Source organism: Nicotiana tabacum, chromosome 7 (assembly GCF_000715075.1).
Source record: "Nicotiana tabacum cultivar K326 chromosome 7, ASM71507v2, whole genome shotgun sequence".
NCBI lineage: Eukaryota > Viridiplantae > Streptophyta > Magnoliopsida > Solanales > Solanaceae > Nicotiana > Nicotiana tabacum.
This window is the reverse complement of record NC_134086.1, coordinates 141,368,090-141,391,736: the sequence shown is the minus strand read 5'-3', so window position 1 is coordinate 141,391,736 and position 23,647 is coordinate 141,368,090. Positions and strand designations below refer to the sequence as shown.

Here is a 23,647-nt window from a genome sequence, read left to right as displayed (position 1 = left end):
AAAAATCCCACTGATCTCAACCCAATTCTTGATCAGTACAGACAATATTCTTTGAAAAGCAAAAGAAGAACAACGATGTTGTTGTTGATGTTGAAAATACCAACGGAAAAGAGGATGTTTTGTTGGCATTGGGCTCAAAAATTGAGGCTGTGAAAAGGAGAATTGAGTTCTTGAATGGGAAATCAATTACTGCTATGAATTGTGATGGTGATGGAGAATTTGCTGAAATATTGAGCGATATTATTGGAGGTGGTAGCAACTCTGTTAATGCTCAAGAATTTGGTCCAACTGAAATACAGCCATGCGCTTACTGGGATGGAGAGATTGGGTTTTCTACTGCTAATTATGTTCAACAACTTGAACTTGATCCAATTGAACAGCCTTGCTCCAATGGGCTATTTGGTAATCCTGCTGATGTTCATTTTGAATTTGATTTATTGATGCAAGATGAATACCAGTTCGATATCTTCTCACTGTTGCCCCCGGAACATGGGCATACTACATTTTGCTAATTCTTATGATTTTTTATTTTTTTTTTGGTAAAAATTTGGGTCAATATAATGTATTGACAATTAACTTTGATGTAACTTTGGCAACAGAGCATGGACATACTAGATTTGCTAATTCTTGTGATTTTTTCTTAAATTTTTGGTCAATAATGTACTCACTCCGTTCCAATTTATGTGAACTTGTTTGACTGGACACGGAGTTTAAGAAAAAAATGAAGATTTTTGGAATTTATGGTCCTAAACAAGTCAAAAAGGGCCCCGGAGTATTTGTGTGGTTATAAAAGCTTTTCATTAAGGGTAAAATTGTAAGTTTAAGCTAAATTGTTACCAAATTTAGAAAGGGTTCATTCTTTTTGGAACGGACCAAAAAGGAAATAGATTCACATAACACAGGGAGTATTGACAATTGGCTACGATGCTCAATAAGATTTGTTATGATTTTGCTCTTTTAGCTTATTGTATTATGCTAGATAGTGCAAAGTGTATGAAACAGGGAAATTAACTATTCCGCTAGTCTGTTCTTGGTTCTCTTTTTTGGTTTATGTGTCACCCACGAATTTGTGAGAAGTTAATGCTTGGGTAAATGATTTTGTAATGTATCTTTTCGCCAAACCAACAATTTTTAAAAGATTGATTTCTTCTAAATTGAGAATTATGTGGACATTGTGTGACTAGCGTGTGATACACTAGAATAAAATAATTAATCCCTCTTAGTATCTTCATTTAAGGAAAAAATTCATGGTATCTTCTTTAAGGAAAAAATTCAGAAATAGCCAGATTTTCAACTGGTAATCGAAAAATAACTACAGTTTCAAAAGTAATCGAAATTTAGCCATTTTTTTATATAACGACAAAATCTGAACAAAAGCAGCCTTAAAAATCCGGAAAACTTCCATAATATACTGGAGTTGAATTTTTTACATATGAGATTCCAGCATAATGTGATAAAGTTCCAACATAATGTGCTGAAAATTTAAATGCAACAGCTCGATAATCCAGCATACTATGCTAGAACTTTTCGTATTTCAACAAAATAGTGACTATTTTTCAATGACTTTACAAACGCTGGATATTTTTTAATTACCAGTCCAAAAACTGAGTAGCCCATGCTAGTTTCACTCTTCTTAAGGCAACAACTTGTAAATGTTGAATTAACCGAACGTTTTTCACGAAGAACGCAAAAGACGGCAGCTAAAGCCACCACAGTGAAAACACAACAAACATCAGTTCCTAAACGGTTCTGCTAGAGATTCAACTTTTCTCCTCAAGTAAACATAATCATTAATCTAGTAAGCAGTTTCAACGTTTGAGAGCCTACATGAGGGGAGAGGGAATTATTGAACTGAGAAAGAAAATAGTAACATTCCTTTATGATCCTGACAAAATGTGTTAAAGATAGAATATGTTGTATCGATTCCAATACACTAGTACAATATAAGAAAAACGAAGTTCAGCTGTTTCCTTTCAGTTGGAAGTAGCCATAAATAAACAGTTGTCTAGTTTATGTATAAAAAGACTAGAAAAAGACCAAGCTGCTGCGGTATATGTCCCCTATCCTTGGGGTCTTCATGAATGGAGATGACAAATTCCAGTAAAATTTTAGTCAAGATCTTTCAGTAAAACAATATACCATCCAGCAGGCCGTGATAGCTGTATTGCCAATAAAATGAAGTTGCTGAACACCAGCCGGATCAAAATCTCTGCCGTTCAAAACTGATACCAACTAAGAACTAATTGCGCTTCTTTTCTAAATTTGCTGCAAGACGGCGTTGCCTTTGCTTCCAGGCAGGCATCTTACCAGGGAAAGCCCACCTCAATGACTTCTCCCAGGCATAGCAGACCAAAAATGTCAGGAATGCCCAAAGCAGCAGCTTATCTCTCAAACCTCTTGGCATAGGAACTAACTTCAACCAGTCATTTAAGTCTCTAAACAAATCAGACGTGATAACTGTGAAGAAGCCCACAGCAGCCAAAAGGGCGTATAAGAATGGCTTGTTTTCGGGTATGCTTTGGTTGAAGGGGTGGCCCATGTAGTTCACAGCAAAGGTTGCTACCTGTAGCATCAACCCCACCATGTATGAAACTGTATTGACAAGGTTTGGATGAAAATCAGAGTCTGGCTCAATGCACTCATCAGGCATGTACTTGCTAGCCTCGTTAACAGAAGAAATTAAGAAAAGCAGATGGATAGCAAATTGTCCCAGGAGGGAGAGGAAGACGTAGGCGCAGAAAATATTGGGATGAGGTCGTTCGGCTGAGAGGGTTGGAAGGGGCCGAGCATGTGAGATAAATAGAAAGAAGGCTGCTGTGAAGACCCCACTGATTGTAGCCTGAACATCACCTAACTTGACACCATCTAAGTACATTACACTCAGGACATAGGCAGTAGCAAGGCAGTTAAGTCCAAGAATCTTAAACATCTGCAGGGTGGTTACTAGGGTACTACGGCCTTGACGGATGATGTCAGTGGTAGGGCAGACTGAAGCATGCTTTGCAGTGAATGGCGATGCCATTGAGGCATCCCCAAGTTTCACAATTGGTGCCTGACCATCAGCTCCTCCCTCATTAAGCTCATCCATAAGTTTCTTAAGCTTCTGCTTCTGCATCTCTGCAGGTGTAAGATGGCGATTAATGGCTTGGCTGCTGGTAGCTCTACTTTTTGAAGTGCCTTCTCCGTTTTCTGTAGCAGGCTTCAGTTTCTTTCCCTTGGCAGGTTTTGCAGTATCATTCTTAGACGATCCATCAGATGATTTTTCCTTCTTAGGGGGAGGCATTGCATTAAGTAGAGCTACTCCCACATGTGCCTGAAAGAAGCAAATCCCATGAGTCTCAATATATCCGAAAAAGTAGTCACACAAAAAAGAGGAGGAAGAAGGATATTGCAATAAAAAAAAACATAAAGCAGGCCGAACAGCAATGCTTCAAAAAAGTGCAATAAACTGCATCTCCTTCTTAGTATAACTTATGTTGGGACAGTGAAGATTGGCGGAAGAAGCATAATGCAGTACAGAAAAACCACAAAGCAGGCCAAGAAGCAATGCCTAAAAAAAGTGCAGTAAACAGCATCTCCTTCCTAGTATAGCTTAAGTTGGACAGTGAAGATTTCTAGTTAAACCACTTCAGATGAGATGCAAGGGACAGAAAGAGAGGGGAAAAGAGGGGCAGAGAGGAGAGCTCAGACCATAGGCAGTACCTGCTCACACAAAATACCATCATTACAAAGAAATTAACGGCAAATAAACTTATAAACTACACATGATCAATCTTTTAGTTATGTATCACGAAGTAGCTAGGCTATGGCAGATCACACCTTATATAACATGGGCAGACGGAGTTTTCATTTTGCTAGATGTACTCATGTCAAACAAGTGTGACACTAGGTATGGGCACTCCATGTGGATCTTTCAAGATACACAAAACTTGCTGAAAAACTTGGATGCACACCTAAAGGATAATTACCCACGCCATACCAGCTTGTATCAAAGCACAAGACAAATGGGGCTCTTTTCCTGCCATGGATCAAGGTGCTAAAGTAGCCTCCAATATGTTTAAATTTTTCATTTTCTGAAAGGTCTAAGAGAACAAGTTACTGCACCCATTTGAAAACGAACAAATTTATTAAAATAAAAACGATGTAATACCTGCTTTAGAGCTCCAACATCATTAGTCCCATCACCACACATCAACGTCATCCTTCCAACTGACTTAAAAGTGGTTAATATAAGTTCTTTCTGCTCAGGGGCAACCCTTGCAAATACCTGGGTAAAGTGATACCTTTGTCAGGATGCAAGAGAGAGAGAGAGAGAGAGACTGTGTGTTTTAGAGAGAGAGAGAGAAAGAGAGAGAGATCAGTCACATATTTCCAACCTTTACATAAGGAACAACTTTAGGGACAGCAGATGTCTGCTGCAACATCTCGATGCAATCGCCTCCAATACAGAGATCGTAAGCTTCTGATAAAGCTTCAACTTCATTCTCACTACAAATTTATGTGAGAAAAGATTATGAAAAGCTGAAAAAAAATATGATTGAGCAATGTTTTGTTTATTGCACAGAAAATCTCAGTAACTCATCTTAATTTATTTAGAATTTAGTACTAAGCACAAACGGGTAAAAAATACAATCAGGTCACCTATAAGGTAAACATGAAATAGTATAACAACAACAAAAAAAAAACCCAGTGTAATCCCACAAGTGGGGTCTGGGGAGGGTAGGATGTACGCAGACCTTACCCCTACCTTCAAAAAGGCAGAGAGGCTGTTTCCGGAAGACCCTCGGCTTAGGGAATGGTTAAGACTACAAAGATTGTGTAAAAAATCTTTACAATTTCAGCATAAGAAGTTAAATTCATTTACATGAAGAATATAACTCCATATATTCACTACTCCTGCAAATCCATTTTTGTTATTTTCTTTTAGCTAATTCTTCAATAAAAGCAAAAGCAAAAGAATGTTTAAGATCAATAATGCAGATTTCCAATCTTGTTAGTAAGGCAACAAAGAATATAAAGCAATTGTGGACAGCTCTAACCGGAAAAATCTTCAACAAATATACAGGTTAAACTGTATAAAAACAGAGTGTGATACTGCATCAAACAGTCGGTTTCTACCTGTAGCTGACTATCTCTGTCTCATCAGGAGAAACCCAGTCATATCCTTCCTTGTTTTTTGTACGTCCCAGAATCAGTGCTGGTTTTGAGATAATGTGTACTTGTTGAGCCACGTGGCAAGCTGTCAAAGCTTGATCACCAGTAATCATGACCTATCAAACCAAGGTTATAGATGAGTACTGGAAGCTTGAAAGTGATAAGCCCACATATCAAAATAAAACACCAAATTGTATAGTCTAATGTCTGTAATGTGTCTTTCACAATACTTCGAACCATATTCGGGAGCTTTGGTTTTTTTTTATGAATAAATATATTCAATATGAGCTACTTGAGACATATGCATCATGGTTGATATTTTTTTTAACGTGAGATGTTCTTGTGATACACGCTCTTCATTTACTGACAGTTGTAGTGTTTATATATCCCATAGATACGCAATGAGACTCCCTCTTTCCCTACTTATATAACACTCCTTCCTTTTTGGGACATATAAAGATATTATTTTTTTTGCATTTTTAAACAACTTTCACAACTTTTAAGAATTCACTTTATTGAGTTATTCTAATTTATATTTTGATGTGATGATTTCTCTATCGAACTAATTTTTCAACCATTTAAAATTTCTCCCACTATCACTTATATAATGCTTAAATCAACTTAACGTTAAACTCTGCAATTTGTATACATTCAAACACCATTATATAAAATGGACAAAGAGAGTAATATCTGACATTTGCCTCATTCATTATTCAAGTACAAATCATCATTAAAACCACAACATTGAACCTACTTATTTTAGCATGAATTGACAAATAACATAACAAACTCCTTATCTTGCTATGACTACAAAGCGCTTCTTAAATACTCATGTTAACAAAAAATGTCCTTAAACTCTCTAGAATTTAACAACTTTCATCCTAACCCAACATCTGTCAAAAACCGAGCACCTGCTCCTGTTCCATCAAAAGTGAACGCCTAGCAACTGGCACCAGAATATTGGGGATGGAGAATAGAGTGAGGATCTTCCAGAAAAAGCTCGAAGCTTACTGCATGTCTCCTAGGACTGGTTCACGGCACCAAACACATTGTTCTCCCATAATACTACCATCCCAAGGAGATCCGCTTCTGTTCCTTCAATTGCACTCCCCACTATTTAGTCCTCGTGATTAGATGCTCACTTATTGGAAAGTTTGGATTTCGAAGTGTGAAAATAGTATTTTGGTTATGTTTACAATCCGCAACGATTTGATTTTTTTAACCCTTTGTTTCAGTAAAGGCTAGAATTGCCGCCATCTCAAAAACCAAAAGTTAGAATCAGGAATTTTTGAAGAAATGTAGTTCCTTCACTTTAAGAAATAGGTACAAGGAGAACCTTCCAGATTTTGCAGGGAAGAAAGAGGCATCAATTGAGTAGTCGAGGGATGTAGTTGAATTTATGTAACATAGGGGCTGATTTGGTGTTAAGAATTCGGCTAGAATAGGATAAGAAACCATCTAAGATAAATAAACAAAGACCTAAGGAGCCTTTACATTCAATCATTTAATCCAGAATACCTACATGGAAGACAGGGAGCTAATATTGCGTGTTCTCTCTAACTTGCTGTCTTGGATGGAAATTAATCTCCAAACTAAAACCACTTCAATCAATGGCTCAGAAGCCTCTTATATAACCTCTCGCACATTATCGCACTTAGATTGTCAAAGTTGCCACAAGAAGGTTTCATTAAATGGAAGATGGTTCTCATTCTCGGAAGTACAGGCTTGAACAAGCCAAATTAGGTATTACTATTCAAAGAGTCACGTAATGAGAATATTTTTGGCCCTCTAGGTCTATATAACGGATTCCCTGCCTAAGAAAACTTCTGAGAAGTGACACCTTGAGAGACTTCAACACATAATGTGCCAAGACAAATTGCCGAACAAGGAAAACAAAGACCATGAATATAATTTCTGCAATTTTAGTTTCTGATAAGCTTCATGAAGATTTACGTAATTGGTTAACGCCTACAAACTAAAAATAATGTAACCAAATGTTCAGCACTGCACAAAACAGTAAGTGGCTGAGAACACAAGACGAAAGCAAGTAAATGAAAAAATAAACCAAACCACACCTACCAAGTCATGAGATGATTGCTTTAATTCAGTCAAGACAGTGGCTGAGTCTCCTCTGATGGGACAATTGAACACCTACATATTATCACGAAGTAATACCAAACATGATCAAGAGGCTAAGTACAATTTTCCTGGTGTGAACATCAGATCCATTATAACACAAGGAAAATTTAGCTTTACCGCAAAACCAGCAAAAGTAAGCCCATTTTCCACCATATCTCTCTCCAGGCTTCTGGCTTCACTAACCTTCACCAAATTGAAAATCGAGAGAACTTCAAAAAAATTGGAAAAGAAATAGAAAAAATAAGGATTGAAAACTGGATACCATGTAAAAAGCAAACCACCGACAGAAAAAAAAATTGTTTGCTCCCAGAGAGAGAGAGAGAGAGAGAGAGTCTGTGAAGAACATTAACAGCTCAACAAAATCGGAGCAACATCAGTAACTATGATTTGGTGCATCATCCAGTTAGATAATTGAAATATCCACATCTCAGACATGTATCGACATTACTATTTAAATGTAATTTGTTAATAGCTTTTTTCCTTGGTAAGTATAATATGTTTTTGAAAAAGTATTACTGATGAATAAATTTTCGGAAGATTGAGAAAAACTCTTTCGCATTTTATATGTAAAAATCTTAGAGTTCGAATTTCTATCGTTGTCTTTTTACAAAAAAGCACTAAGAAAGTGCTGTGGTTACATCCAACAGTTGCAAAAGATGTCTACCGTCTATCTAAACAGATTATCTATGGACTGTACAAGGATTCAGCATCTTCAACAAATTCCAATTTGCATCAAGAGGAAAGCATAAGAATATAATCAGATTTAATTTTCTATATTGAGCTCCTCCAATCCTAAAACATCTTCTGTTCCTTTTTTTCCAAATACACAACCAGATTGCTGCAGAGACCCTTGGTAACTATAATTTATAAGCAGATTTTGCCAATCCTTGAAACTTTACGGAAGTATATTAAAACATTTTGACCCCAATTCAGAAAATTAGATACATTTCAGGAACATACGGCTTCAGTTTAGAAATAATAACATCTAAGCATATCCAGTGCATTTTAAAGTGGCCCCTGAAAGAATATTTACAAAAAATGACAGCTATTTGGTGCGTGGAATACAGCAATATAATATTTTTAAGAACTAAGGGGGAAAATTTGAACTTGGCCACGATAAGATATCTACAAAAGTTTGTATTCTTCATTATATGTTAAATAGAATCGCTATCTTTGGGAACAAAAATAAGACATGCTAACACATCCGAGAATTCTACGAATTTCACATCTTATAGTTACGAAGTGATGTCACACCCGACCTCATATTGAATAATAGAAGATATTATCTAAAAGGATTAAATACAGGATCACAGCAATGATTCCCAACTTAATCAAATTTAAATAAATTTTACTAAATAAAAATAAGCCTATCTCTTCTTTCCAAGAATTGAATTTAACCCCAATCATATCCAATTTGAACTCTAACGTATCTAATTTCCAGAAACTTGTATCCCAAAATAAGGATGCTTGTATACAGAAAAATAAAAAAATGATGCACTTTTAGATAATTCTTGTGATGTTTCCTTAAATTTTTGGGTCAATAATGTATTGACAACTAGCTACTACGTTCAAAAAGATTTTTTATGATTTTGTTCTTTTGCGTATTGTATTGAGCTAGACTAGATAGTGTAAAGTACATGAAACAGGAAAATTAACTATTCCTCTAGTTAATGATGCACTTTTAGATACTGTACACTGTACAGGTACCGTATCCCAAGCATATCCCTGCCATATATTGAATAACATACTTGGGACCAAATCATAGCATAAGATCTAGTACCCATGCTTCATAGGCTGACAGCTCCCACTACCCCTTAGACCCATGAATGAACTTTTTGCCATATATGTGCTACTACACAAATAAAATCATCCCTGCTCCCTTTGCCATATATGTGTTACTAAACAAATAGAGTCATTCCTGCTCCCTCGACGCAGTTCCTATTCAAATAGAGTCATCCTCATTGAATGACAGTAGGAAACAAATATGGCTTGCACAGCACTAGGAGACATCTTAGAGAAAATATTTGCCCATGAAGGGGTTCTTACTGTCATATCTGGCAGAGACTTGAAAGCCAGAGCCAATACACGTGATCCTTGACGGGTGTATTTCTTGTAGGTTGGCACATAGGATGGTGGCACATCAATGAGTCTTTCCTGAATTGTCTCTGGTGCACCCTGGAAATATTTAGTAAGAAATGAAACTGATTTCATAGCAAGTAGGAAATTAAACAATTAAATGTACAATGGAAACCAAAAAATGTGCTTGAGTGAAGCAAAATAATTTGTATTTGAGGACAGAACTGTTCGCAAACACATATACTTTAGCTTAAAAATAATCAGGCCAACCAACAAACACAAAAAAGGTTGCTAAGAAACAAAAAGATATACAATAACAACAACAACAAAAAACCAGTGTAACCTTACCTCTACCTTGTGACGGTAGAGAGGTTGTTTCCGATAGACCCTCGTCTCAAGAAAAGGTGAATAAAGGATACATATCCTGTAAATGCACCGGCACATCAATCTGCATCCTCATGTGATGCAAAACACACTAAGTCATAAGGACGTGTCACAAAACTATGCACACATGGTACTCTTCAAATAAACCAAAGAGCTTCCAACAACAATTTAACCATCACCAGAAAATACTTTTGATAGAAACAGCGAACTTTCTTTATCAGTTGACAAGAAGAACAAACTTATAAAAAGTTTTACCATATCATCGTCATCAAGAACAACAAGCCAAAGGGCATCCTTCTACAGTTCCTTCCCTATTAAACAGCTCATGTAGTACACTAAGAATTTAATGCCTCCACTTGGACCAACTGACCCAACTCACCCCAATCTCAGCCATTTGTTCTCCTGCTTCATCAAATCGGTTGTTCATCAATCAATCTTAGTTTACTAAAAGCAATAAATCTCAACCCTCCAATGAGCATTTTCAGCATAGTTCATTTTCTCCGAATGTTTGTCCTCCAACCACAGATGTAAAGTAACCCCAACAACCTAATCCATACATAACTAGGTGTAAAATTTTCCTCAGTACATGCAATAGCTGGTGAATGGTGAGTCTGGTGACCACCCGTCAAGTAGCAGTTTCTGAACCTTTCATGTACCAGCCACCAATATTGATTCTCGATGCTTCAACTCTTTAATGGAATTCAATGAGAAAATATAATACGGTTCATATCAATATGCCAGCCAAATCTTCCATACTTTCTAACCCACTTCTGCACTTTGATTACATGCAGAACATCAGGAGCTAGCAACATTATTAAAAGTCATTGTCTCATTGCAATAAAGCAAATGTGAAGGCGAAGAGAAGAGTTATCACTTCACAACTGAAGCCACGCGCTTCAAAGAAGTGTGCACTTGAAACAACGACGCACAATGTACTTTAGATAAGAAGCGATCAATTCTTTGATTCCTAACTTTAATATCGGCATTATTGTACATTTGAAGCTGAATTAGTTATATTAATGGTGATTTCATTGTTATAGTACTAAAATTATATATGTTGGGCTTGTTTATTTTTTTTCAAGTCGTGCTCAAAGAAACATGCACTTCACTTCTCGCTTTACGCTTCAAATCCCATGGTTCTTGTCACTTGTTTCCGCCTTTTGCTTCAAAAACATAGTTGCTAGGAGTAGTCTCTTGTCCCTTATTTCTTTTTGGTGCATCAATGAGGTTCCTTTATGTATAAAAGATTGGGTGTTGTTTGTAGAAAACCATCTTTCTTTTTAAAGGTTTTCTACTTTTTGGTATACCTCTTATGGGATGTTTTTAACCAATCTCATTAATAAAATCTTATTACCTTACCGATTAAAAAAAAGAGTTGCTAGATCACTAAATCTTCCTACTAAACATCTGCAATGATATTGTATTTGTTCTTTCAAGTTCGCGCCCTTTATCATCATCTAAAATTTCCGTCCTCTATGCTATGAGTGACCTTTGCTTTTCTTGTCGTCTAATTTCTCTGCAGCCTCTGCATATATTCTAGATTAATCCTCATGACTGTTGATTAAACTTTTATCGACCAACTTTTTGGATTTTATTTGTTGTATCCTCCCATTCTCAGTCATTTTTGTTCTCCATGAATCGACCTTCTTTTAACTTGCAAAGCCCACTCCCCATATGCTGAAGTTCTGAGAAATGTTTGACCTCTAGTTCTAATCATGATGTTTTTCCATCTTCTGACAGTTTGCAAGATCTTCCTATGCTAGTCTAAGGATAATGCAAATTCACCAAAGAATACGTCTCTATCATAATTTTTCTGACAGTTCCTCTTTTGTTTGATAAACTCAAACCAGTGCAAGCTTTCAACGTTCTGATCCACTATAGCAAAGGTCTTCTGTTGGACAACCATCATTGTTCTTCTCTCAATCTTCTGGATCAATTTCCCCTTCCTTCGTCATATAATGCAGGCCTAAGTTTCAAAGGAAATTGCTTTGCCAAAAAACAAACAGTTACTAAGAAAATCCATCCCAAAACATCAATCTCTCGACAAGAAAACTCGAAGAACCATCCATTATGGTGGTAGGGATTAGGTCTGAACTGCCAGAAAGTTAACCAAGTAGAGAGGCGGATACTTTCCGGTGTCTGTACATAGGTTTGAGAGTCTATAAATAGCATAACTAGCTTCTCATCAACTGGACGTCAGTTAATACAGAACCTCCCAAAAGACATTGAGTAATACAATTCCAACAGTTTATCTTATCCGTTTCTCCTACTCATCAGATTTCGCCAAAGTCTTCCAGCCCCAAACAGAGCATATAATCATCTTTTTCATCCTCTTAATCCTTGAACAACATATGATGAGCCATCATAAACGCTAAGCAAAGATATCTATAACTATTTCAGGCATATATCTGCAATAAGTTGTATTCAAGAAGGCCACATATTTACTACATCAACTTGGAGAGACGCCCCTTGTACATTCAGCTAAGTCTGCACACAAGCACGGGCAGATAGAGAGGAGAGACATTTGATAAAAACATGCCCTAAGAGTTTAAAAAGACAAGGTCACAGATAAGCAGCCAGCAGGCAGGATAACACATGGCTTCCTCAGCTGAAGGAATATACAAGATTGGGAGGTAGAAGAGCTTCAGGAATTACTTGCTACATTGGCAGGGGTGGTGGTCAATCCTCAGAGAGGGACAAACGGATAAGGGGAAGTTCAAAAGAAGGCGTATATACTATAAAGGAAGGCTACTACCAGCTATGCTCAAACAAAGACTTAATTGATAAATGGCCATGGAAACCCATCTGGAAGACTAATTACCTCCCTAGGTGAAGTGCTATTGTTGGACTGCCCGCTATGAAGCATGCTTAACCCAGGATAATCTATCTAGGAGATGCATTCCAACTGTGAATAGGTGTTACATGTGCCAGATGAAATTAGAGAGTGTCAGCCACCTTCTTCTTCAGTGTGCAGTTGCAGCAGACATATGGAGTATTTGGTCTTGCCTGGGTCATGCCTAACAGTGTGAAGGATGCTTATCAGAGCTGGTGTTCTTGGAGAGTTGGGAAGTCCATCAAGAATGTCTGGATTATGGTACCTGCTTGTATTTTTTGGTCCATTTGGAATTAAAGAAATCATAGATGTTTTGATGGTTTCTCAACTCCTAATCATGCTCTTTAAGCTAAGTGTTTGTTGAGCCTTTTCGGCTGGCTTAATAAGGCCCCTGTTCTTAGCTATGAACAATTTTTGGACTGCATCTGCTCTATAGTTCTAGTGTAATCTGTATAGGAGCAGATGTTTATCTTTACTTCTTGTGATTTTTTGCTGCATGTTCTTGATGCTTTTTGAATGAAACTACTTCACTTCATCAAAGAAAAGTAAAGTATCCACTCCTTATTCACCAATGAAGAAGCCAGCCAGTTATACACCAGAATGGTTTTAGAGGAATCATCCCTTTTTCATGGACCGAAATAAGTAATGAGCAGTAGAAAGTATAAACAAATGTGTAATGTTATCCAAAAAGAATACTAGGAAACAAGCATTTTACAAATTTGACTATATCAGAAGTACTTCTAAATCTTATCTGCTATACGCTTGACCTCATTCAACTACTCAAAACTAGCTAGATAAGGATCTAGGCATCAAACCTTGACAAAAGCAAAAAATTGCTCCTGAACACGAACAACTACAGCCATTCTTTTCAAGTGAGACGCAAAATGATGTCGCTGCACAATCTGAACAGCATCACCTCCACCCCTGCAGTGTCCAGTATTAAGAGGGGGGGAAACAAGAACAAGATTGACAACTGTTTATGTTTTAAATAAATAAAAGATGGACAACTGTTTTTATTTTAAACGAAGTCCAAGGAGGAATAAAATCTAAAAAAAATCAAATTTGCTGCACATACATAATAAGAAAACTATAATTTTCAATATAGCCATTTTTATCAAGATTATTTCTCCACATTATTCAAACAGCGTTTGAAGAATACAGAGTGAAAACATGACATTGAATCCAAGAAAGACACTTGGCTTTGTCCAAATAAGGATGTTGAGGCGTGGTTGGCAATCAAATTATTATACGCATGACCGTCAGTCAAAGAAATTTAAAAAAAAAAAAGGGAAAACCTGTAGAGATGATGAAAAGCAAAAAATGAGCACAACAGCTTATGGTCCTAAGGAGTTATCAATCTAGCTAAACTGATTCTAGCATTAACATAACAAATGAAGTCTACTATATCACAAAGAAAGGTGGAATGCATTGGAGCTAGTATCATTGTCAATGATTTGACGGATATAAACTTTTGAGTCGATTTGGTTCCAATACAGAAAAGGACCATTTACTTTTTGGAAATGTTAGGTTACCTCAGAATTGTGAAAACAAAAGAATAATGTGGAACTAATAGAGGTAGTGTATTAAAAACTACTAGGCAATGGAAGTTGGATTCTCCGTCATGGAACATTTAAACAATAAGAAAAATTCTTTCAAACTCATTCACCTTCTTCTACCAAAATAAGTCAAATATTAAATTATAGACTTGAGTAATTGTTTATCCCTTTACATAAGAACTCTTAACTTGGAGAATCAAAATATAAATACATAGGCACAAATGGACAAGCAAAGAAAGATGAGATGCAAGGAAAGAAATAACCGTGACAGCAAGGATCAACAGTAGACATTTGAGGCCAGAACTACTCTTTTTTAATAGCAGTAGGAAAATGACATTCGGGCAAAGCTTACTTTTTTGGCATGGCTTTTTCATCTGATTTATATGCCCAGTCAATCCCTTTAAGCGCAGCCTTCTCAAGAGGATCACCCACCTAAAAAAGGACGTTGGTAACAGAGAAACTGAGAAAGGCATAAAAATCTCAATGATAAAGCTTAAACCCACAGTTCCAGCAACAAATAAGGTCATTTGTGTATATGGTGCCACAACCCTAAAAGCAACAAGTGGCCAACGCAACAGCAATGCTCGTCAAAGTGAGGATGTTTCTAATGCTAATATTAAGGGAATATAAACACCAAATAAAACCCCAGCACCAAGCAACAACAACATACCCAACGTAATCCCACAAGTGGGGTCTGGGGAGGGTAGTGTGTACGCAGCCTTACCCCTACCTTGTGAAGGTAGAGAGGTTGTTTCCGATAGGCCCTTGGCTCAAGGAAAGCAAAATCACAGCAGTTTTGAAAAAGAAATACGGTAGTGGAGAAGCAAAAAGAAAGCAGTAACAGTCCAGCACCAAGCAAATGAAAGATCTATTTTACTTTTTCTTTCCCTCTAACAATCTGACAAAATTACACTATAAACCTATGGGGGATGCAAATCATATACACTAGTGAATACAGTATATCAAAAAAAAAAAAACAGGATTCAATTATTTCTTCTTTTTAATAGGTAAACAAAACCTTATTATATCTGAACATCACAGTCAATGTCTTTACAAAATATTATTTCCCTGAGATAAATTCTAAATTATATACCCACTTTTTAAGAAAATCAATAATTGAATAGAGAAAACCTCAGCAAATAGCTAATATAAAATACACTAAAGAGGTCAAAACACAAAGTGTTGTCTCAGTAACTACTATTTCAAAGCAAATGACATACAACATAAGAAAACATACGTGACACATGTAGGTTAGACACCAGTCAGCCTACCCCTCTTCACCAACCAAAAGGAAGAAGTAGTAAGGAAACAAAATCGACGTTGTTCTTACTTTGGTAGACCAAATAATATTGTATAGGTTCAGAAAACTTTGAAGCAAAATTAATTACCAGCTTATTGTCCACAAAAACCAATGAATGACAAGAAGCAAGAATTTCCTGCGTGCGAGTAGGAACTTTAGTCATTTCTTTTTCTAAGTCCTCACTGTCAGTCAATCCACCAACCCCTGAGAACTCCTGAAAATTGGAAGAACAAAGAAATCACATTTAAAAGGCTCAACAACTAAGGTAGCATAGAAGAATATATGACCGCCATACCATGTCATCGGATGTTAAGGTTCCAGTCTTATCGAAACAACAAATATCAACCTGCAGAGAAGAAAAAATGAAAGAGTAAAAACCAAACATAGAAGAAAATTAGAGTCATTAATCCAAACAAGTATTGAAAAAAAATATACACTGAACAATCAAAATGCTACTAGTGGATTTTAAAGTGCTTAAAACACAAACTTGTGGCCAATGCCGGAATCTCATATAAGAGAAGGAAAGCACGATGAGAAAGAATCTGAGGGGTGGAGCAGCCTAGAACATTATAAATCTCTGGAAATCCTCGCCCAACAAATGAGGGACAAGATATTCTCTAACAACCTCTCGCACGAGCAACCTAGTTCTAGAGTTTATGCGTGAATAGTAGACCTTTTCCATATTTTATGTCTTTTTCTAGAAGATTGAAGAGTTGACCTGTGAGATAGATAGATAGATTAGATAGATTAGCCTCAACAGACTAAAGATTGTGCCTGAAGCAAGAGAGTGCAACTCAATAGGCTGAGGACTGGGCCTGGAGGTTGTGTGTGAGAGAGAGACACGACTCAACAAGCTAAGAAGAGGACCTGGAGCAGAATTAGTGGCTCGATGGGACGAATTGAGAGATGAGAGAAGCCCAGAGCGGCTCGACAATCTAAGTTGATAGAGAGAAGCCAACAGCAACACAGTATGTAGAGCAAAGACAGTTATGAAATATGGGCTTACCACATTTGGCTCTGATACCATGTGAGTGGAAATGAACCTTTGGCCTAAGTTAACCGCAAGAGCTAGTTCATGGGTGAGAATTGCCCAAGACCATATAAGAAGACAATAGTCCATATTCCCTCAGCTAATGTGGGACATTCTAACACTCCCCTCCTAGAGTTGGACATCTGGAGCTTGGACAATATAGCATGCCCAACATTGGTTAAACCAAAAATAGAGCCAAATTCACCACTGTTCGTGGTCTACCAAATGTTGGACATTTTATAATGCTCCAGATGTGTTAGAATGTCTCACATTAGCTGAGGGGATAAGTTGACTCTTACTTTTTATAGGTCTTAGGTAATCCTCACCTAATGAGCAAGATTTTGGAATTATGCCCCAGGTCTATTTTCTGTACACACCGGAATGTTGTCATGATCAGTGTTTTTAGAAGCGAAAAGCGGGGAAAAAAAGAACAAAAAGATCCATGGGGCTTGAAGGAAAAAGCGAGAAGTGAACGGCACGCTTCTTCCAATGAGGCAGAACATTAAAAGTACCAATTCGCGCACACGCACACACACACATATATACATATGAATTTATTATTTTAATAATCAAGTTCAATTTAGAATAATTTATTTGAACATCCAATAGGCAATAATGTCGATACTAATCCAACCACTCAAAGTTGAGATTCAAAAAATCACACCATTTCTCATTGGAATCACTTTTGTGCATCATTATCTGAAGCGCATGGCTTTACCAATGAAGTGATGTCTTTTAATAACACCGGTCATGATATTATCCAACCCAATAGGGACCTTAGAGCTCCATCCTTAACTTTTATTTATTTCTTTATTTTTTTTATGACAAGACATAAAATCCACCCTTAATTTTTCTCTTGTAAAGGTTGGTCTTGCATTACCCTAAGCAAGTCAAATGAGTACAATCTAAAAGCAGGTGTTTTTCTGGATTTGCATTATGTTGATGAAACACAGAACCATCAACTCCTGCCCGAAACATAAACAAAATAGAGGAGAGAAAGCATGATACTCATCAAGACCCTCGAATTACTCCCTGCCCAAAAGGTTAAGGATTTCAAACAGAGAAAAATGTCAACTATTAATACTGTTAGACAGCAAAACTCACCTTCCCAGCAAATGGAATCCTGAAAGGTTCTGTGCAGAATATCCCTCGTCGTGCTAGAGCAATTAAAGATGTATTAACAGCTATTGATAACTCCATTGGCAGCTCGGGAGGGATAACAGAAGTAATTATCAATGAACAACTCAGAAACAGCTTGTATTTACTTCTTGTTGGGTCCTCGAGCCCCTGTAAGAGAGCACATGCCAAAAAGAAAAAGGAAAATAAATTAGCATTCCGCAACACAATTTCATTCCACTCTAGAAGCATGGTCGGTTATTGCAGACCATTGAGTTACTTTGCACAGTGATTTCAAGGAGATAGATAAATGAGGAAACCCAGAACCAAGACGGTACCTTTTTAAGAACATAGCCGGCTGCTATTAATGCAAATACGACTAAGAAAAGAATAAAAAGCCCACTTTCCCAGCTGTTAGCAGTAACCTACAAATAGTAATACACATATCATTGTACTTCAAAAAATCCAGTGCCTGCATCATCTTGTAAAAAACACCAAAAATTATTGCTAATCTTCGGAAGCAGATTGTAGAACAGCATTTACCCTCTCCGTTGAAAATAAAATAGTCCGCATAAGTTTGCCTTGACTTGTTTCAAACCCAGTTCGTAGAACAACAGCCAAGCATCCACCATCAGGGGTCTTCATTGGATAGGTCTACTCATGATGACGACCAAAGGAAGACAAAAAAAGGAAAAGGATATAATAAATGGATTAATTCTAAAAGCAACTAAACATTACGAAAAAAGAGTTATCAACCATCAATAACCTTATCGGGCGTATGCTGCAAAATTTTGGTTCCACCAAAAAGGACGTGGGCTTTATCTCGCCTAGCAGACAATGTCTCTCCTGCTCCTCTACCCATGATTGAAACCTGTACGAATAAAGAGGGAATGATTACAACTAAAAGTTATACACCCAGCACATAAGAAAGGCTTAGAAGCATGTGTGCCACATTTTGCAATAAGATACAGCTTGGCGAACTTAGACACCAATCATTCTGCCATCCCCACCCCTTAAATTCAACAATTGAAAGCTCATAACTCGAAAAGGGCCCTGTGCAGCAATAGCTGGTCTTAACTCCTTTTTCATGTCTGAGGCCAATCCTTAGAACCAACCGCAGCCTCCGCGGGGATAATGGGCTCCGTCCTCTACCCTTCTCTAGTTAAATACCCAAGCTTAGTTCGCATTGCATAGGGCTCAAACATGTGACCTATCCCTCAACCTTTGCCACTTGAACTAAGCACTAGGGGCAGTCCTAGCATCGATTTCTAGCTGACACGAAAAGCATTGAACTCCGAAAGAAGGATTGCTACATCCATTAGACAATGGAAGCTGAAAAAGTGCAAACGTGGAGGCAAAGCAAGTTTGGCCGAAATCAACAAGTCATTTTCCCAATAGACCGGGAAAATGGGTATAAAGACGCCATTGTCCCTCACAATCAATTTATCCAAAGAAAGATTATCCCACCCAAATCTGATTGAAATGTCGATGTCCCTAATAAATGACACAAGAAATACAAAATTTTACTATAGATGCCCTTTTGATACCTTTGAAAAGTAAATATGAGAAAATTGATGAATGTAGTCTGCAAGAGCAGTTTGTCACCAATAACAGTAACAGCATCTTGTCTAAGAAAAAGAAATAGATACAGTGCAGCTTTATTTACTTGTAGATAAACAATTGCAAAGAGAGAACAGAACAGGAAGATTACCTTCCACTGTGGAGTAGATTCGCCTGTCAGAATAGCTTCATTCACAATAGCAGTTCCAGCTAGCAAAAGCATGTCAGCAGGTACAGACTTGTCTTCTCCATTTTGACCAACAGAACGCCCGATAGACACAACATCTCCAGGTAACAGTTCAGTGCCAGAGAGTTTCACCCACCTACCATGAACATCTCTTAACACTCAGATGAAGAAAATGCATACCTATTGATTTAAGAATTGCAGTAAATGTGAAAAACAATATATTATAGGGAGTAATCCTTGTCTTGACATACTTTCCACAGCGATACACCATCAAAGTCTGGGTGTCAACTCTTACACGTCTTAATTCAGACAGGGTCTTCAACCGGCTCTTAGCCATTGTTGACTCAAACATAAACAGCATAAAGAGTGTGAACAAACTGTAATACCAGTATTCATCTAAGCACCATAAACCCACACAAAAGACCTGGCATGTAATGAGCACTATTAGAACATATTGAAAATAGCATACACCATAGGGCAGTGACTGCAGTAGGAAACTAATCAGTTAATAAATGATTTCAATCAGAACTGACCTGGAATACAAAGAAAGGCTCCATGACCTGCTCTTTCATTAATTTCTGAAATGTTGGCTGAGGATATTCGAACCTACGAGGTCAGGAAAGCAAAGCACAATTAGTTCATCGAACATGCATTTGAAATCAACAAGCTGGCAATGGTAATTACATAAAGAACAATATGAAATTTGATTACATTTACCTAATAAAAGAAGGGAAACAAGAGAAGCAATCAATTAGAATTAAAATAATTCTTTAATTCTGTCCAAAAAGTTATTACAATCTGTAGTATTGAAGAGTTTGTGAGTCTGCTGCCTTATTGTAGGACTCCAAATAAAATTTACAGCATCAGGCATTTCTTTTCTAAAAATTATGAAAAACCTCTTCAATATTTACATTTCAACAAACAAATATAAGATTAGAATACAACAGCAAGATTTCCATTCTAAGTAAAACTTAGCGGTCAGACATCATAAAATATAACCAGCACCCATTATGGACCTATGCAGATGGCAGCACAGGTTAAAGCAACACCAGGAGTAGAACCGTCCACATAACCCATGAATAGCAGTTAAAGAAGTCCAAATCAGAGAGGACAATGGTTTTTTGTAAGCTTTCGAAGAACTGGGTTCTCTGTTTCCTTAATGTTTTATTTCATTATATTTCCTCTTTCTTTCTCTGCCTTATTTATTAATTTCCTTCCGCACGCGCGCCGGGGGTGGGGGGAGCCAGAGGGGCACTGCAGGAGAACCACATAATGTTGTTGTAAATACTATATATAATATGATATATGTGAAGAATGCTCGAGAAAGGATAGGATATGGTCTGCCAAGGGGAATGGCATAGAAAAGAGAGAAAACTCACACATTCCGGCCCCACTTCTCAGTTGCAGCAACAATTTTAGCTTCAGTTCCATGGCCAGTATTCTTAAGGTAGTATCCAAACGTCTCTTTTGAAGGATACAAAAGTTTGCTGAAAGTTCCTTTCTCCTTTGAATAGATATACCGTTGCTTCCTAAAATCAAAATAAATCTCCTCCAGATCCTCAGCGGACGAAGAACCAGCTAACTGCATACACAGAGGAACAGTTTGACACAATGAGGAGATAATATAAAGAGTCTTTCTTTTTTCTTTTTCCTCTTTGACTGAGAACTGAAAAACAGTTAGAAGCTTCGAAATTTAGAAGCAGTACAGAGCCCGAGGACACTAGATTTTTCAATGGATCACCGCCTTACAAGAGCAGGCTGATTATGATCTTGCAACAAAGAAAGTATCTCCTTCCGTAAGTTGGAAATGGAGTACGCCACCATCACAACCGTAAAGAAAGCAAAAGGTAAAGGAGACGATAAAAGCTAACATGTTACATAGGGTTAACTTATTTATCAAAAGAAAAACACAATCTGATAGAGTTTGAGCCTGGAGGTTCACACGGTTTCTACCTTTTTTTTCATTACTTGGCAAGTCATAGTCCAATTAATTAAGATAAAGCTACCAAAATAAGAAAAAAATACAAAGAATACATCTAACAAAACCCTCTCTAAGAAACAAGAAAAAATAGGATCTGCACCTTTCGAAAGTGAAGAGGCACAACTTCTTTACTTCCAGAGAACTTAGCTGGAGTGACTTTACAAGAATCTGCTCGATGTATGTCATCCACCTGTCCAGAAAAAAGGATAAAATTACGTTCAGATTTTCACCGAACTCTCTGCAATACGAATCTCATCTATGGGAATCATGATATGCAATAACCAAATAGCACACTACTTTATCCACAAACCTTGTACCTCAGCCAGTATCACCCAAGAGTACAAATTCCCCATCCTAGTCGCTCTTAGTGTACCCAAAGACTTAACAAAGAGAACTGGGGAAGTCAAGAAGTCTAGTCCCCTTGAGTAGCACAATTACAAATCACTAACACTACAGATAATGTAAACCATAAAACTAGCTGGTCAAGATTCCAATTGACGAAATAGGGGTCCTAAATTTGGTGTCAAAGCAACAACCAAATGCAATATCTATTAAAAAGAAAAATCTGTTTATAGAGAAGGGACTGCATAGGGCCATCTCAAATCTCATTTCAAAATTCTTAAAAAGTAGGACGGCATGAATAAGTATAACCACAAGTAACAAATTCATATTCTGAATTTCATAAATGGGGAGATATTTTACTTAAGCCACAAGCAACCGATCCCCTCCCACAAGGGTAAAATTGACGAAAGTTGGCAGTCAAGTGAAGAAAAATTTGAGCAAACACATGAGTGACTACAGACTCTTACTTTGACATAATTCTTAACAAATGAGATATCTGAATGAAAACATAAGAACGAAAGGCACTATTGAATTGTGCATGTCCCTAATTCAGCTTCAGCTCTTTTTCTAATACAAAAGTGGCTGGAGGAAAAAGGCAGTTCCACTTTAAGTGATTCACAGAGATGGTACTGTCAGTTGGAAACCAAAGTAATGTGTGGACCCCACTTCTAGGTCACACAGATACATATGCAGGCTTAAATTGTTCCATACTTCAGCCTCCTATGCAGGCTTAACTTGTAATGTCATTTTGTATTTAGGTCAAGTTTCATCCTTAATATGTAAAACTAGAACATTTTTAAATATTCTAGCTGAAGTTGATTCCCACCTATTTCAAGTTCAGCCCGCCAAAGTGTTGCACTAACTCGCTAAGCCCAATATAGTAGAAAAAGGTAGTGGCAAATCTGGCGATAAAACAAAATAGTAAAAAGTGGAGATAGTCAGCATTGTTCTCAATTTCTCACTTCTAACTTCAACAACATGATCAAAATTAGACTTTTCCCCATAATTTGTTTTGTTTTTGCTTAAAGATACTTAATTTCACTTTAAAACAGTACCATTAATATTCTCACAGTCCCACTGAAGAGTGTGCCACGAATTCAATTAGCAACAAGTGAATAAATACACTAACAATACCTTGGAATAGTGAACAAAACGCTTGAAATCAACGGACCAAACAGTGAAGAGGAAGACGAGAACATGAAAGGCAACAAGGGCACCAAGAACTATGAAGGCATCGGCAATGTCTAAACTAGGTACTATAGCTAGGAGCCAAACGCCGTAGAGAATAAAGAAGGGCCAAACATCGAAACGCCAAGACCAGTGTCTCTTCTTCAGCAAATCCACACTCTCCACCACTTTCCCACCCACTTGGAATCGCGTCATCTCTCAGTTCTCTCTGAACTCTGCTAATGCGCCGTCGCCGTCAGCCGTCCTAGCGTTTCGTAAGATCTTAACATACACTTGAAAATCTCCGATCTGTTACAATCGGATTGGGAAGAAAGAGAGGGGTTTCATCGACCGGAGATGCTTTATATACTTGAGGGAAAGAGAAAACGAGGAGTTCGAATCTTGGAAAGGAAGTGGAGAGATTTTCTTAGATTTTGCCACGGCAGGGATGTCAAAAGTAAATCGGAAAATGGAACCAAGCCTAAAACTGAACCCTTACGACTTTTTATAAAGCAAGTTACTGTATTTATTTTGTTTATTATACTAGTTCAGTTACATAACAGAATTATTATATTAAATACTTGAGAAATTGAAGGAAAAAACTTTAGGTGGATATTTACTATATTCCTAAGAAATAATTACAAGAAAATACACGTGACTTCACACCACAATAAAAAATAGCTCATATTTTTAAGTTTTACCTGATCTAACCCATATTGTACATAACTTGAAAGAAACTTTTCGACCTTTAGCCCATTATTAAAGACACACATCTAAGATTTTTATTATTTTCTTCTTTCTTCATTTGCAACAACAATAACA

The 23,647-nt window shown here is 37.2% G+C and overlaps 1 protein-coding gene across 1 annotated transcript; it reads right to left on the bottom strand.

The window, feature by feature from the left end:
* Positions 1–1,846: 1,846 nt before the first annotated feature.
* On the bottom strand, positions 1,847–23,335 carry LOC107786589 (putative manganese-transporting ATPase PDR2). The gene is made up of 21 exons (XM_016608095.2): positions 22,793–23,335; positions 21,417–21,506; positions 20,715–20,917; positions 19,869–19,941; positions 19,587–19,759; positions 19,300–19,471; positions 18,355–18,459; positions 18,132–18,242; positions 17,927–18,013; positions 17,577–17,759; positions 15,738–15,788; positions 15,531–15,656; positions 14,495–14,574; positions 13,402–13,510; positions 9,340–9,468; positions 7,411–7,476; positions 7,234–7,305; positions 5,119–5,270; positions 4,377–4,488; positions 4,151–4,267; positions 1,847–3,313 (listed from the first exon to the last, which is right to left on the bottom strand). Exons 1-21 carry the CDS (start codon positions 23,039–23,041, stop codon positions 2,240–2,242), a joined length of 3,534 nt encoding a protein of 1,177 aa, XP_016463581.1. The 5' UTR covers positions 23,042–23,335; the 3' UTR covers positions 1,847–2,239.
* Between the last annotated feature and the right edge of the window lie 312 nt (positions 23,336–23,647).